The sequence below is a fragment of the Pongo abelii genome, chromosome 7, assembly GCF_028885655.2.
Source record: "Pongo abelii isolate AG06213 chromosome 7, NHGRI_mPonAbe1-v2.0_pri, whole genome shotgun sequence".
Classification (NCBI taxonomy): domain Eukaryota; kingdom Metazoa; phylum Chordata; class Mammalia; order Primates; family Hominidae; genus Pongo; species Pongo abelii.
Genome location: NC_071992.2, coordinates 69,337,530 through 69,355,443, shown reverse-complemented (window position 1 = coordinate 69,355,443; position 17,914 = coordinate 69,337,530). Strand labels below are relative to the sequence as shown.

Here is a 17,914-nt window from a genome sequence, read left to right as displayed (position 1 = left end):
TTTATTCAAGTGGGGGTCATGTAACAAATTCTAGATGGCACAGGTTCTTCAAGTGGTTTCTTCACAACGGAAAAACCCCTACTACCTTCTGCTATTACTGGCAGTTGGTGAGTAGGTATCAAATCAACAGCCAACCTACTGCAATGAAAACTTGTAACTTTTATACCCCGTGGTGAACCCATAACTTGTTGTCTGTCCCTTCCTTCATAAGTCCTGAATATGTAGCTTTGTGCCTACATTTAAGGATGGTGCTGGGATGGGTCTGAATATACCTGTCCCCCTAAAATTCATCTATTGGAACCTAAGACCCAATGTGATAACATTAAGAGATGGAGCCTTTAGGATGTGATTAAGTCATGAGTGGGATTAGTGCCCTCATAAAAGGACTTCAGGGAACTAGTGAGGCCTTTTTGCCCTTCCACCATGGAAGGACACAGCAAGAAGCCCCTCCCAAGACAACAAATGCCAGCACTTTGATCTTAGACTTCTCAGCCTCCAGAAGTGTAAGAATAAATGTTTCTTCTTTATAAATTGCCCAGTCTAAGGTATTTTGTTATAGCAGCCTCAAACTAAGTAAGACAGATGGTAAGGTCTTGCTTCTATTATTTTATTCTGGTCTTTTGAGACCTCAGCAGAAAATCACAGAAAAAAACACCATCATAACATTCTGTTAGACTGTACTTATAGTTCTGATTTTCGCTTTGGCCCAAAGTCATGAAGAGGACTGAAATACCTTAAATGACTAAATTTTTTTTACTTTCACCTTTTTAATTAAATTTTTGTTTTACTAAATTGTAGTCAGAGAATGTGGCTTGTTTGGGGAAATTTACTGAGATTTTCTTTTTGGCCTAATATCTGAGTCAAATTATAAAAATGTTTCACGAAGTTTTGAAATGAAAGTGCTTCCCTAGCTACAAAGTACAAACACCTGAGAAGAATAACTGATGTATCCAACTAACCTACCAAAATCTGAGACATATGATAAAATCCTATCCTATCTTCTTTTCATTTCTTCCTATCTCCGAGTATTTTACTTTATCTATTTATATGCAATATTATCTGTGGAATTAAAGGCTCATGACTCTTACCAGCTCATTGTGAATTATAAACTTTATCAAAAAATTACCCTTCTTGTAACTTTTAATGCTTGCTGTCTTGAATTTTACTTTATTTCATAATAAGGTTAAAACTAAGATTATTTCTTTTATTTACATATTCCTGATACATCATTGCCTAAACTTTCATTTTTAATATTACTGGGTCATTTATTTCAAGTGTCTCTTGCATGGAGCATATAATTGGACACAGGGATTTTTTAGGTTGAAAATTGTTGCCCTTATTTCTGTTTAGAAATATTAAAAGAAACTCAGAAATAAGGCCAAAATATGACACATGTCCTTTTGTGTCCGGAATTGGTGGGTTCTTGGTCTCACTGACTTCAAGAATGAAGCTACGGACCCTCGCAAGTGAGTGTTACAGCTCTTAAGCTGGCGCGTCTGGAGTTTGTTCCTTCCGATGTTCGAATGTGTTCGGAGTTTCTTCCTTCTGGTGGGTTTGTAGTCTCGCTGGCTCAGGAGTGAAGCTGCAGACCTTCTCGGTGAGTGTTACAGCTCTTAAGGCAGTGCATCTGGAGTTGTTCTTTCCTCCCGGTGGGCTCGTGGGCTCACTGGGTTCAGGAGTGAAGCTGCAGATCTTCGCAGTGAGTGTTACAGCTCATAAAAGCAGCGTGGACCCAAAGAGTGAGCAGTAGCAAGATTTATTTCTAAGAGCTAAAGAACAAAGCTGCCACAGTGTGGAAGGGGACCCGAGCAAGTTACCAATGCCGGCTCCGGCAGCCTGCTTTTATTCTCTTATCTGGCCCCACCCACATCCTGCTGATTGGTAGAGCCAAGTGGCCTGTTTTGACAGGGCGCTGATTGGTGCGTTTACAATCCCTGAGCTAGACATAAAGGTTCTCCAAGGCCCCACCAGAGCGGCTAGATACAGAGTGTCCATTGGTGCACTCACAAACCTTGAGCTAAACACAGGGTGCTGATTGGTGTGTTTACAATCCCTGAGCTAGATATAAAGATTCTCCACGTCCTCACCAGACTCGGGAGCCCAGCTGGCTTCACCTAGTGGATCCCACACTGGGGCTGCAGGTGGAGCTGCCTGCCAGTCCCAGGCCGTGGGTTCGCACTCCTCAGCCCTTGGGTGGTCGATGGGACTGGGCGCCATGGAGCAGGGGGTGGCATGCTCGTAGGGGAGGCTGGGGTTGCACAGGAACCCACGGAGGCGGGGGAAGGCTCAGGCATGGCAGGCTGCAGTCCCGAGGCCTGCCCCACAGGAAGGCAGCTAAGGTCCGGCGAGAAATAGAGTGCAGCGCCGGTGGGCTGGCACGGCTGGGGGACCCAGTACACCCTCTGCAGCCGCTGGCCCGGGTGCTAAGTCCCTCATTGCCCGGGGCCGGCAGGGCCGGCCGGCTGCTCCGAGTGCGGGGCCTGCCAAGCTCACGCCCACCCGGAACTCCAGCCGGCCCGCAAGCACCGCAGCAATCCCGGTTCCCGCTCACGCCTCTCCCTCCTCACCTCCCTGCAAGGAGGGAGTGGGCTCCGCCTTGGCCAGCCCAGAAAGGGGCTCCCACAGTGCAGCGGTGGGCTGAAGGGCTCCTCAAGTGCCACCAAAATGGTAGCCCAGGCAGAGGAGGTGCCGAGAGCGAGCAAGGGCTGTGAGGACTGCCAGCATGCTATCACCTCTCACTTTCAATATTGTAGTAGAACACTAACAAGCTTTCCTGAGAATCATTTGACTCACTGTGGGAGTGTAACATTATTTGACTAAATATTTACTATGGATTCAGGCCTAGACTCTGTAAAATTAGCTATCAACTGACAAAAAATAATATGCAAATAATTTACATCTATTCAAAATATAGATACATTTTGTCTGAGAGAGAAGAAAACCTCAAAAGTATATTTGTATTGTCTATAGAACATTGGTCATATTTTTATTAATCTTAGTCATAATTATTTTTTTCATGGATTATAAGTATGTATTTTTTAGCTTCTTGTAACCTCCTTTCAACCAGCTGTGTCAACCTCCTAATTCCTTCATTAATTATCTAAACACATTGTCCACTCTGTATTTGTATAACAATCTTGTTCTTAGTTTGAAAATTATACTTTGACACTTTTTAGTAAGAAAGTTTATCACCTTGTTTGATGCATTTGGGTTTTTTTTTTTTCCTTTTTTATTTTATTTTTTTTTTTGGTATGTGCACTTTAGTAGTCTGTCTTTTGTTAAATGGATTTTGTTTATCTTATAATTGTTTTATACAGTAGCAGAAAATAAATTTATTGGGAAGATGTGAGTCATCTCACAGAGTTGATGAGAAGACTGAGGAAAAGCATGAATAAAATGGCAGGAGAAAACAGCTGAGACCTCACTGCCAGGACAGTCTCCTTAATGTGCCGCCATTGGATAATCAGTAGTCTTCAAGGAATATCACCACCAGGAGATACGACTGCTGCCTCCACCACTACCATGCTGGAACGACGCCACATGTCACAACATATAAATCCCCAATCTCTTCTGTTTTTTAAAATTACTCTTTCTAGCATTTAGGCCCATCCTAGATTATCCCCTTGGCCAAGCCTATGTCATTTTGAAGAAAAATATATCTAGCTAAATTTTAAAGGGTATTTGGAGACAATATTTTGATTTCACATAGTCAATACATAGAGATCCATTTTCTACCAATTTTCCACAGTATTTTCTAGATTTGAACAGAGTTTCACATAAATAGAATGGAATCAGACCTTCATGAACTCTCTGTGGAAGAGCCTTACCTGGGCCAAGTCCATCATGGCCTATCACAATCTTACACAAATCTCCAAGGTGCACAGCCTCCAGGAAAAAGGTGTCAGTCTATAACGAATCAAAAAGTATAATTAGATCTAGACTATAACTCTGATTTATACCAAGAGTATAAATTAAGATGCAGTTTTTGTTGTTGTTGTGTTGTTGTTGTTGTTGTTTTGAGACAGGATCTCCCTCTGTCACCCAGGCTGGAGTGCAATGACACAATCTTGTCTCACTGCAACCTCTGCCTCCCGGGCTCAAATGATCCTCCTGCTTCAGCCTCCTGAGTATCTGGTATTACAGGCATGTACCACCATGCCAGGATAATTTTTGTATTTTTTGTAGAGATGAAGTTTGGCTATGTTGCCCAGGCTGGTCTCAAACTCCTGGGCTCAAGCAATCCGCCCGCCTCGACCTTCCAAAGTGCTGGGATTACAGGTGTGGGCCACTGCACCCAGCCAGTAAAAATTGATTGTAAAAATTAATTTACAATTAAAAGGAGACATAGTTGTGCTCCAATGGTTTATATATTCAGAATATAGACAAAAAGTGAAAATCACAGAATACTTTCGATAAAATCAAAGATAACGCTATAGGTTTCAATCCAAGAAAAATACATGATGTAGCATATCCATTAAAAAATGATAAGAAAACAAAAAAATAATCTTTGTATAGTGTATTATGTTTCAAAATATTTTCATATGCATATTTTATCCTCAAAAATCGCTAAGTGAAAAAAAATCCTTTCCACAGATAAGAAAGTTGACGCACAGATCCAGGATTAGAGCTCAGCTCCTCTGACACATAATAAGACTATTTTCTTTTCAATATCTTTGTCTCTATGTAAGTGCACTGTTAAGAATATAAATAATGAGAAACAAAACCATTAGCATTCATTAACAAAAAAATACTGTTCACGCCTTGTACAAATTAATGGATAACATTGTTATCCTTTTATCCACCAAACAGAACAGTTAGAAAAGCAGGACTTTCTATGCAATAAAAGAAAATTATGAGTTATTATATTTATAATAATGGATGTAGAGAACTCTAAGGAAAAGAGAAGAAATGTATAATGAAAATATGCTGAAATACTCATTAAGAACTAGTTCAGTCATCAAGGAAAGCTGAGATAAATATAATATGATAAAATGTCTATAATTTACTCAGTAAAAGAAAAAGTTAAATATTACATGCATATTAATATTAGAAATAATAAAATAACGTATTTGGCTTCTACATTCAACAATAAAATTGGCTGTATATAATTATCCACATTTAACAATATACATACAGATTTAAACATCGACAAAGAAGGGAGAGATGTCAAGAAGATGGCAGATTAGGAAGCTCCAGGCTCCAGTTTACACATGGAGACACTAAGTTAACAAAAATGTAAGAACTAGAATACTCTTTTTTGGAAACTTTGGAAACCACTTAAGAGATGCAGCACCCAGGCCAATGCATAACCAAGAAAGGACTTCATCCAAAAGGGGCAGAAAAGTTCAAGCCATTTTACATGCCCATGCCCTACCCCTACCTGGCATAGTGCAGTGCAACAGGAAGGCAACCACCCACAGTCCAGAACCTCCCTCAGGACAGAAACGAAAGAGTGGACCATACATCCAAAATTCTGTCTTGTCTGAAGGCTGCCTGAGAAACTGGTTTTTGTCTCCCCTGACGTGGAGCCATGGCAGAAATGGCAGATAGTTTGGAAGGCTAAAAGACAGAGGCCAGCCCTGCTGCCTGACTTTTCAACAGAGCTTCTTCAGTACAGCAGAGAGACAAGGCAAGCAGGAGATTGTGGGCTCTGGATAAGAAACAAGGGCAAGCAATTACGGAGATTAAGATACTTAAAATCAAATACATAAGCCCAGGGAAGACACATTGTCAGAAAAGGTTTGAGAGGTCCCAAACCTCCACCTGGGCTGATCAATGCAAGTTTTCCCCTAGTAAAGCCTGTGACTCATGACTGTGAGGTATGGTTGTATTTCTAAATGTTCAAATTTCAATAAAAGATCACAAAGATCACAAAGCCTACAAAGAAGAGGAAAACATCGCCCAATCAAAGAAACGAATGGCTCCATGTAATAACCCTAAAGAAATACAAATCTCTAAACTTCCTGATAGAAATTTAAAACAACTATCTTAAAATACTAAATGAGCTAAAAAGAATACAGAGAGACCAACTAAATGAAATCAGTAAATTCAGGCATGAATACAATGAAAAAGATAGAAACTATAAGAAAGAACCAAACAGAAGTTCTAAAACTGTTAATACAATTAGTGAACTGAAAAATTCACTAATGGGGTTTAACCTCAGATTTAATAAGGCAGAAGAATCAGCTTTCTTGAAAGCAGTTCACTTGAAATCATCAATACAGGAGCAACAAAATAAAAGGGTGAAGAAAAGTGAACAGAGCATAAGAAACTGATGAGACACCATCAAGCAGACCAACATATGCATTATGGGAATTTAAAAAGGAAAAGAGAGAGACAAAGGGGCACAGAGCTTTTTTGAAAAAATAATGGCCAAAAACTTCTAAAATCTGAGGCGTGAAATGCACATGTAAATTCAAGAAGCTCAATGAGCTAAAACTAAAATAAACCAAAAGAAATCCATACGTAGACACATTATAATCAAACTGGTGACTTTCAAAGAGACAATCATGGAAGCAGCAAGAAAAAGGCAACTCATCATATTTGAAGGAGATTCTATAAAATTATGAGTAAATTTAAGTAGAAACCATGCAGGCTAAAGGGCAACAGGATGATAGATGCAAAATATTAAAAGAAAAAAAACTCAACCAAAAATTCTACATCAGGCAAAACTGTCAAAAGTGGAGAAGAAATTAAGACTTTCCCAGATAAACAAACTGAGTAAGCTCATTACCACTAGGCCTACAATACAAGAAATGCTAAGGAAGTCCTTCAAGTTGAAATAAAAGGACACTAGATAGCAACATGAAGTCATATGAAAATATGCAGTTTGAGCCCAGGATCCAGAGGCTTACAGTAAGCCAAAATCGGTACATACATCTCAGTATATACATAGGTTGAAAATGAAAAGATAGAAATTCTATGTAAATGGGAACCTAAAGAGGGAGACAGTGGCCATATTTTTATCAGACAAAATAGAGTTTAATTCCAAAACTGTCACAAGAGACAAAAAAAGGTACTATATAATGATAATATGGTTAATTCACCGGGACTTAATGTTTTTTATATATACATATAAACATATATATAATTCATAAATATATATGCACCTAACATCAGAGTATACATATATACGTATACATACATATATATGTATACATGTATACATACTTACATATGTAAACCTATATATATATGTATACGTGTATATGTACGTATCCATATATATATATATGCATACACATACATATAAAGCAAACTTTTAGAAAATTGAAGGGAGAAATAGACAGCAACACAATAATAGATTTCAATGCCCCACTTTTGATAATGGATAGAAAAATGAAACAAAAGATCAATAAAGCAAGTGGACATGACCAACATCATAAATCAATTGGTCCTAACAGACATATACAGAACCACAAAAAAACATGGAACATTATCCATGAGAGATCACAAGTTAGTTCACAAACAAGTCTTAACAAATTTAAGAAAATTAAAATAATATAAAGTATCTTTTCCAATCATGGTGGAACAAAACTTGAAAATAATAGTAGGTGACTGAAATATTCACATATTATGTGGAAATTTAAAAACTCACTCTTTTTTTCTGTTTTTATTTTGGTTTTTTTTTATTATTATACTTTAAGTTCTAGGGTACATGTGCACAACGTGCTGGTTTGTTACATAGGTATACACGTGCCATGTTGGTTTGCTGCACCCATTAACTCATCATTTACATTATGTATTTCTCCTAATGCTATCCCTTCCCCTGCCCTCCCACCCCACGACAGGCCCCTGTGTGTGATGTTCCCCACCCTGTGTCCAAGTGTTCTCATTGTTCAATTCCCACCTATGAGTGAGAACATGCAGTGTTTGGTTTTCTGTCCTTGTGATAGTTTGCTCAGAATGATGGTTTCCAGTTTCATCCATGTCCCGGTAAAGGACATGAACTCATCCTTTTTTATGGCTGCAGAGTATTCCATGGTGTATATGTGCCACATTTTCTTAATCCAGTCTATCACTGATGGACATTTGGGTTGGTTCCAAGTCTTTGCTATTGTGAATAGTGACACAATAAACATACGTGTGCATATGTCTTCATAGTAGCATGATTTATAATCCTTTGGGTATATACCCAGCAATGGGATCGCTGGGTCAAGTGGCATTTCTAGTTCTAGATCCTTGAGGAATTGTCACACTGTTTTCCACAATGGTTGAACTAGTTTACACTCCCACCAACAGTGTAAAAGCGTTCCCATTTCTCCACATCCTCTCCAGCACCTGTTGTTTCCTGACTTTTTAATGATAGCCGTTATAACTGGTGTGAGATGGTGTCTCATTGTGGTTTTGATTTCATTTCTCTGATGACCAGTGATGATGAGCATTTTTTCATGTGTCTGTTGGCCACATAAATGTCTTATTTTGACAAGTGTCTGTTCATATCCTTCGCCCACTTTTTGATGGGCTTGTGTTTTTTTCTTGTAAATTTGTTTAAGTTCTTTGTAGATTCTGGATGTTAGCCTTTCGTCAGATAGGTAGATTGCAAAACTTTTCTCCCATTCTGTAGGTTGCCTGTTCACTCTGATGGTAGTTCCTTTTGCTGTGCAGAAGCTGTTTAGATTAATTACATCCCATTTGTCTATTTTGGCTTTTGTTATCATTGCTTTTCTGTTTACATCATGAAGTCCTTGCCCATGCCTATGTCCTGAATAGTATTTCCCAGGTTTTCTTCTAGGGTTTTTATGGTTTTAGGTCTAACATTTAAGTCTTTAATCCATCTTGAATTAATTTTTGTATAAGATGTAAGGAACGGATCCAGTTTCAGCTTTCTGCAGTTTCAGCACCATTTATTAAATAGGGAATCCTTTCCCCATTTCTTGTTTTTGTCAGGTTTGTCAAAGATCAGATGGTTGTAGATGTGTGGTGTTATTTCTGAGGCCTCTGCTCTGTTCCATTTGTCTATATATCTGTTTTGGTACTAGTACCATGCTGTTTTGGTTACTGTAGCCTTGTAGTATAGTTTGAAGTCAGGTAGTGTGATGCCTCCAGCTTTGTTCTTTTGGCTTAGGATTGTCTTGGCAATGTGGGCTCTTTTTTGGTTCCATATGAACTTGAAAGTAGTTTTTTCCAATTCTGTGAAGAAAGTCATTGGTAGCTTGATGGGGATGGCATTGAATCTATAAATTTCCTTGGGCAGTATGGCCATTTTCATGATATTGATTCTTCCTATCCATAAGCATGGAATGTTCTTCCATTTGTTTGTGTCATCTTTTATTTCATTGAACAGTGGTTTGTAGTTCTCCTTGAAGAGGTCCTTCACATCCCTTGTAAGTTGTATTCCTAGGTGTTTTATTCTCTTTGTAGCAATTGTGAATGGAAGTTCACTCATGATTTGGCTCTCTGTTTGTCTGTTATTGGTGTATAGGAATGCTTGTAATTACTTTTATTGATTTGCATATGTTGAACCAGACTTGAATCCCAGGGATGAAGCCCAATTGATCATGATGGATAAGCTTTTTGATGTGCTGCTGGATTCGGTTTGCCAGTATTTTATTGAGGATTTTTGCATTGATGTTCATCAGGGATATTGGTCTAAAATTCTCTTTTTTTGTTGTGTCTCTACCAGGCTTTGGTATCAGGATGATGCTGGCCTCATAAAATGAGTTAGAGAGGATTCCCTCTTTTTCTATTGATTGGAATAGTTTCAGAAGGATTGGTACCAGCTCCTCTTTGTACCTCTGGTAGAATTCAGCTTTGAATCCATCTGGTCCTAGACTTTTTTTGGTTGGTAGGCTATTAATTATTGCCTCAATTTCAGAGCCTGTTATTAACAACTCACTCTTTAAACCATCATTTGGTTGGGCGATGTCAGCAATATGGCAGACTAGGAGGATTCTGACTTTCAGTTCTTCCACGGACGTACCAAATAAACAAATACAAATACATCAATTCATTTGGAGAGAAATTCAGACACTTGTTGCAACACACACACACTGGGAAACTGAGAAAATATCCACACCGAAACAGGTAGAAAAAGCTGAGATAAGCTCCTTCCACAAACCACACCCTAGAAATAGCACTGCACAGTCAGGAGCTTCTCCAGCTTCCAAAAGGAAGTGTTTGTTTTTTTATCTGGAGCCCACAATCTCTTGCTTGTCTTATTGTCTCTCTGCTGTACTGAAGAATCTCTGCTGCAAAAACAGGCTGCAGGGCTAGCCTCTGTTTTTCCAGGCTTCCAAACTATCTGCCTTTTCTGTCATGGCTCCAAGTTCGGGAGACATAAACCAGTTTCTCAGGCAGCCTTCAGACGAGACAGAATTCTGGACACAGGATCCACTCTTCCATTTCTGTCCTTTAGTTATCCTGTTGTGCTGTGCAATTCTGCAGTCTTCCTATTTGTAAGGAAGACCCCATTGAAGCCCAGCTCTACCAAACAAAAGGGCAAGTTCCTCTCCTTCAAAATGATGGCTCCCGTGTGCTCCTTTTCCCAGGCATGGGGACGTACAAAAATAGAAAAATGAAAGTGAAAAAAAAAGGTGGCATGTCTGCACCTTCTCTATATGTGAGGAGTTCCCGTTCCTGCCTCCTGAACCAGAACTAGAGGGCTTCTACTGAGCCCCCATATCTGAGGTCCAGTGCCTATTTCCAGGTTTCTGGTGCATTGAATCCAGATTGAGGGATTGTGGAGGAGAACACCTAACTTTTATGGTTGCTATCCAAAGGATTGGCTCCTACATCAACTGCCTCTGAGAACAGATGGGGCTTGGCATTTGAAAATCCCCTGGGACCACAGAGAACTAGGAGGTGGTTTTAAACAGGCAGCTATACCCCTAGACTTAGTGCAGAGTAAGCAAGGAAAATTATCTAACTTCCAGTTTCTCCCTGGAAGAGGTCTGACTGCACACAATCCCAGCTGCTGTCCGGGGGTCAGGGCTTTAACTAGAGTACATCTGGAAGCCTGGAGGACAGGAAATTAGTAAAGTTCCCAGAGCCTCAATAGGCATGTGGGTACTTCCCATGTCTTCTCACCCTAGCTCACTCCAGCAATAAAACCAAGTCTCCAGCTTCTCCCTGGAAAGAGTTTCTCCACACATTGAGCATCCCAAGTTTCATAGCTCCCACCTAAACAACTGGCTCCTAAATCACCTACCTCTGGAAATGTGGGGGCTCAGCATTTGAGAATTCCCTGGTACCACAGAGAACAAAGAGGCAATTTTAACTGGTTACAAGAACATTTCCAGCAGCTGTCCCACATAAGGCTTAGCACAGAGCAAGCAGGCAAAAATACCCAAATCCCATTTTCTCACTACAAAAGGTTGGACTTGCACTTTCTCAGATGTTGCCCCAGAGTTGGGCTTCTAGTTAGCCAGCATCTGGTTGGTGATAAGTCAAGTAATTAGAAGTCCTTTGTGAACCTGAACAGACATGCCTTCTTCCCCAGCTGGCTCCAGCGATAAAGCCAATCTTCATCTTCTCCCTGGAAGGAGTTTGTCCATACATCGAATGTCCCATATTTTACAGCTTCTACCTGAGGGACTGGCCTCTAAATCACTTAACTGTAGGAGCTGATGGGGATAGGCATTCTCAAATACCCCAGGGACTGCAGAGAATGAAGTGATGCTTTAAACACATAAGGAGCACTTCCAGCAGCTCTCCTGGCTTCATGCAGAGAGAGCAGGCAAAAACCCCCAGCACCCAGTTTTTCTTTGAAAGGGGTTTGACTGTACACCTAATGTCAACTTTCCCAGCGATTTCCATGGGTTACATTTTTAATTACCTTGCATCCAGGCGGTGACAGAACAAGCAATCAGTAGTCTACTGAGTGTCTGCACACTTCACACAGCTCTTTCCTCTGGTTCATTCCAGAGATAGAACAAGTCTCCAGCTGACCCACCTGTCTCTAAGAACTGATGAAACTGGGCATTTGCTAGGCTCTTGGGGGCAACAAAGAGCAATGCAACTGTGTGGTCTGAACAGGAGTGCAGGCATTTGCCACAGATCCTCTCCCCAGCTTAATGTAGAGTGAGTGAGAAATAAACTCCAGCTCTGAGGTTCTACCTGAGGAAAAAAGGAACTTGATCACACATCTAGCAACCCATCTTTTCCAGCTGCTTCTCAAGAGACTGACTTCTATCTTACCTATCTCTGGGGCACTGACAGGACTTGGCACACCCTAAACTCCTGGGGGCCACTAAAAACAAAGACAGTAGTTGGGACAAATACAAAAGTTTGAGAGGCACTTAATCTCTGCCAAGTTGATCAGTCAGGTCTATTTCCTACATGAAGCCAGCCTCACAAGATTGGGAGAGGTGGCTGTCTTATCTAATGCATAGAAACTAATAGAAAGAGTCAAAGAAAATGAAGAAAAAGGGGGAATATGTCCCAAACAAAAGAACAAGATTAATTTCCAGAAATGGAGCTAAGTGATTTACTCAGCAGAGAATTCAAAATAACAGTCACAAAGATACTGACGTCAAGAGAGCGATGAATGAACCAAGTGAGAATTTCAACAAAGAGGAAATACAAAGGTTTAAGTTCCAGAATAAATAAAGAACTTCTACAATTCAACAACAAAAAAAGAAGAAATAACCCAATTTTTTCTTTTTCAGCTTTTATGTTAGATTCAGGCAGTACATGTGTAGGTGTGTTAACTGGATATATTGTGTGATGCTAAGGTTTGGGATATGAATGATCCCATCACCCAGGTACTAAGCATAGTACCCAACAGTTTTTCAATCCTTGCCTCCTTCTCTCACATCCCTCTCCACACCCTAGTGTCTATTGTTGCTCTCACTGTGTCCATGAGTACCCTATAATTAGCTCCACTTATAAGTGAGAACATACAGTATTTGGTTTTCTATTCCTACAAATAACCCAACCCTAAAATGGGCAAAGGACTTGAACAAACATTTCTCCAAAGATTATATACAAGTGGCCAATAAGCATATGAAAGATGTTCAACATCACTAATAAATAAAGAAATGTAAATAGAAAGCAATGAGATATCCCTTCATAGCCATTAGGATGGTTACATAAAAAAAAAATTAACAAGTCTTGGCAAGGAGATGGAGAAACTGGAACCCTTGTGCACTGCTGGTGGGATTGTAAAATGGTACAACTGCTATGCAAAACAGCACAGCAGTTTCAAAAAATTAAAAACAAACTACCATATGATCCCTCAATCCCACTTCTAAATATGTATCAAAAACAATTTGAAAAAATAAGCTCAAAGAGATATCTGCACTCCTATGTACACAGTAGTATTATTCACAATAGCCAAGAGGTGGAGGCAACCCAAATGTCCATTAATCGATGAAATGATAAACAAAATGTAGTTTGTTTGTTTACACACAATGGAGTATTATTCAGCCTTAAAAAGAAAGGAAATACTGTCACATGCTATAACATGGATGAATCTTGAGGACATTATGCTAAGTGAAATAAGCCAGTCACAAAAGACAATTACTATATTATTTCCCTTACATGAGGTATCTGAAGTAAATACACAGAAATAGAAAGTAGAATGGTGGTTACTAGGGACTGAAGGGAAGGAGAAATGGGGAGTTGTTAATTATTAGATTACCAATTTTGGAAGATGAAAAAGTTCTGATGATCTGTTGCACAGCAATGTGAATATAATTAACATTACTAAACTGTGAAATTAAAATGCTCTTAAAATAGTTACAACAGTAAATCTTATTCTATGTGTTTTTACCATGATTAATCTTTTTAAAATCAAAGGGCATTTTGCTTACTTGTCCTCTTAAAAAATTGAAGGAGCTCTTCGATCTAAATAGTTGTCTGGATCCTGTATCTCCCTTTTCCCCATGGATAGAAATGTAGACGTTTGCTACTGTTCCAGCATTCCATAGCTCACCCGTTGCCACATTCACTTCATATATTGTCACTGACAACATAAGAAAAAAATCTTTCAGTGCCAAGCAGTACTCATATAACGGAAAATTACGTACAGAAATCTCCCTTTATCCATGGTGGAAAAGTTCCAAGATCCCCAGTGAATGTCAGAAACCACAGATAGTAATAAATTCTATATATACTATGTTTTTCCCTATTTATACATACCTATAATAAAGTTTAGTTTACGAATTAAGCACCATAAGAGATTAACAATAACAATAAAATTGATTAATTATAACAATATGCTGATCACAATTTCACAGACAGAAAACTTGTTCTTACCACAAATCTTACCAAATTTGACATACTTTTTTTTCTTTCCATATCAATTCAATAACTTTCACCTTTTCACTTAAAGGAAGTACTTTACGGCTTCTCTTTGAAATATCCAAATTGCCAGCATCACTGTTCCTGCACTTTAAGGCCATTATTCAGTAAAATAAGGGTTACTTGAACACAAGCACTACGGTAGTGTGACAGTCAATACAATAACCAAGGTGGCTACTAAGTGATGCACAGGCAGAGAGCATACACAGCATGGATTCACTAGAGAAAGGGGTGATTCACATCAGGGCAGGATGGAGCAGGACAGCAGGAGATTTCATCACACTCAGAATGGGACACAACTTAAAATTTGTGAATTGTCTGTTTCTGGAATTTTACATTTAATATTTTTGGACAGCAAGTGACTTTGAAGAACTGAGACCAAGGAGAGAAAAACCATGGATAAGTGGGGACTACTGTACAGAAATCCAATCAAGAGTTCTAGTTCCAAGTAATATGGAGTAACCCACACCATCCAGTCTCTCCTACTGAATGCAGCTATAAAACTTTGACAGAATGTATAGAACAGCTATATGAAGATCAAAACATGAACAGCAGCAGGAGGAATGGGGAAGAAGACCAACATTTAAAGTAACACCAAGCATCTGTGAGTTTACCATTTTTCCTCCTCCACAGTCCCCCAGCCTGGATTCCATGCACCAGAGACCTGGAAATAGGTACTGGGACCTCAGATATGGGGGCTCGGTAGAAGACCTCTAGTTCTGGTTCAGGAGGCAGGAAAGGGAACTCCTCAAATATAAAGATGAGAAGATGCAGACATGCTACCATTTTTTTACTTACATTTCTCTATTTTCTTACATCCCTGTGCCTGGGAAGAAGAGCACATTGGAGCCAACATTCTGAAGGAGAGAACTTTCTCTTCTGTTTGGTGGAACTGGGCTTCAATAGGGTCTTCCTTCCAAACAGGAAGACTGCAGAAGTGCACAGCACAACAGGATAACTAAAGCCTCAGTCTTCTAAGCACCAAAAGAAAGATCCAAGAACTGTACAGGCTTTAAGAACTGAACTGACGTTGGAACCACAGCCCACAGAAGACAGGTTAGGATTTATAACCTGAAATTAACCAGTAGTCAACTATATACTAAAACAAAAATATCAACATTTTCCTTAGGATTTAAATAAGAACTAGTGTCTCATATAATAATATGTAAAATGCCCAGAATATAATATGAATACTCAGAATATTAAGAACAAGAAAAATATCAGTTCACATGGGAAAAGAGAATGGAGACATCACCATTGAGATGACATGGGTACTGATTACCTGGCAAAGATTTTAAAGCAGTTGGGATACAAATGTTACTACAAACAAGCATGAACACTCTTAAAACCAATGGAGAAACAGAAAATCCCCGCAAAGAAATAGAAAATTTAAAGAAGAACTAAATAGAAATTTTAGAACTGAAAAAAAGCATCATAAACAAATTTTAAAACTCACTGAATAGGCTCAAGAGCAGACTGGAGAGAACAGACGAAAGCATAAATGAGCTTGAAGACAGATAAATAGAAATCATCCAATCTAACAATACAGAAAAATACTTTTTTAAAAAAATGAACCTCAGGGACCTGTAGGATAATAATAAAATACCTAATATTCATGGGCATGAAGTATCAGAAGAAGAGAAAAAAATTCTAATTCAAGAGTTCTGTGAATTCAAACACAGTTCTGCACTGCCCTCCCACACCAGCTCCATCCTCTGGATTTTCACATCAGTTGATATTCTTTCATATTCCATGTCCTCCTCAGCTCATGCAGAAGGTTTATAAGTAGGAATTATTGAGGGAAGTTTTATTTACTTTCTGGGATTGTAAACTTGACAATCCTTTTCTAAAGAATCTAAAGATATTTCTTTTTTTTTTTTTTTTTTTATACAGGGTCTGGTTCTGTCACTCAGGCTGGAATGCAGTGGAACAATCATGGCTCACTGCATCCTCAACCTCCCAGGCTCAAGCGATCCTCCCTCCTCAGGCTCCTGACTAGCTGGGACTACAGGCATGTGCTACCATGCCCAGCTAATTTTCTCATATATATATATATATCATTTATATATCATTAGGTATATATAATAATATAATTATATATTATAACATATTATATTACATATTCATAATATATAATTTTATATTTTTTAATAGAGATGGGGTTTTACCATGTTGCCCAGGCTGGTCTTGAACTCAAGAGATCCACCTGACTTAGCCTCCCAAAGTGCTGGGATTACAAGTGTAAACCACCACACTCAGCCTTCCTTATTATTTTTCTAACCAAAATTTCATTTTTCCTTTTTTAAAAACCAAATAACTATGCTAAAGTTGGAGAGAGAAAACAAGAGGAGGGGGATCAGAGTAACAGTGGTCTATCACCTTTGTGCTATTTTAATCAGAGGTGTTCTTCTTTTATTTTCCATGTAAGAACTTAAAAGACAAATATATAACAAAAATGAACTGAAATTTTCTTAATTGACATATTTACCCAGGGTTCTACTGGGTAAACTGAAATACAAAATAGTTGTTTCATTAAAAAGTACCCGTAGGGCATCAGCAAGATGCATTTGCCCACAGAGACACCATCATAACAACAATGCTTGGAACATTTGCCTTTGTGAGAACCCCAGAAACCGCCTAAGAGGTTCCTGCACCCAGGCAAGCCCAAAGACAAAAAGAACCTCATCGAAGTCAGTAGGAAAATTCATGGCATTTTACATGCTGAAGCTCCCCCTCCTACCCCCAGCACATACAGCATGACCAAGTTGCATTTATACCTAGATATACAAGGATGGTTCCACATATGAAAATGAATCAATGTAACATGCCACATTAACAGAATGAAAGACAAAAAACAAAAAACTTCATCAATGCAGAAAAAGCATTCTTATAATCCAAAATCCTTCCTTTATAAAAGCTCTCAACAAACTAGGAATAGAAGGAAACTATCTCAACATAATAATGGCAATATATAAAAAGCTCACAGCTAACACAATACTTATTGATGAAAGAAAAAAAGCTTTTCCTCTAAGATCATGAAAAAGACAAGAATGCCCACTCTCATCATTTCTATTCAACATATGACTGAAAGTTCTAGGTATTGCAATTAAAAAAAGAAAAACAAATAAAAGATATCCAACTTGGAAGAGAAGAAGCAAGATTATCGCTGTTTGCAGGTTACATATGTAGAAAATTCTAAAAGGCTCCACATAAAAAAAAATTGTTAAAACAACAAAATCAACACTCAAAAAGCAGCTGCATTACTATATACTAACAAAGAATAATACAAAAAGAAATTAAGAAAACAATTGCATTTACAATAGCACCAAAAACAATAAAATACTATACTTAATACTAACCAAGGCAGCGAAAGATATGACAGTGAAAACTACAAAACATTGTTAAAATAAATTAAAGAAACAAATAAATGGAAAGACACCCCACATTTGTAGGTTAGAAGACTTAATATTGTTAAAATGTCTACATTACCCAAAGCAATCTAAACACTAAATGCAGTCCCTATCAAAATCTCAACAGCAATTTTTACAGAAATAGGAAAAAATCCAAAAATTCATGTAGATTGCCAAGAGATCCCTGAATAGTCAAAACAATCTTGAAATGATCAAAGTTATAAGCCTCACACTTCTTGATTTTAATATATATGACAAAG

At 38.5% G+C, this 17,914-nt stretch overlaps 1 protein-coding gene across 1 annotated transcript in view; it reads right to left on the bottom strand.

Annotated features, from left to right (window-relative positions):
- The window catches only part of RP1 (RP1 axonemal microtubule associated), a 342,341-nt gene that overhangs the window by 211,461 nt on the left and 112,966 nt on the right, over positions 1-17,914 (bottom strand). Inside the window, exons 7-8 of the mRNA XM_054561625.2 lie at positions 13,755-13,906; positions 3,828-3,906 (exon numbers count right to left, since the gene is read on the bottom strand). Coding sequence (XP_054417600.2) covers positions 3,828-3,906; positions 13,755-13,906 — 231 coding nt within the window. The remainder of the gene's footprint in view (positions 1-3,827; positions 3,907-13,754; positions 13,907-17,914) is intronic.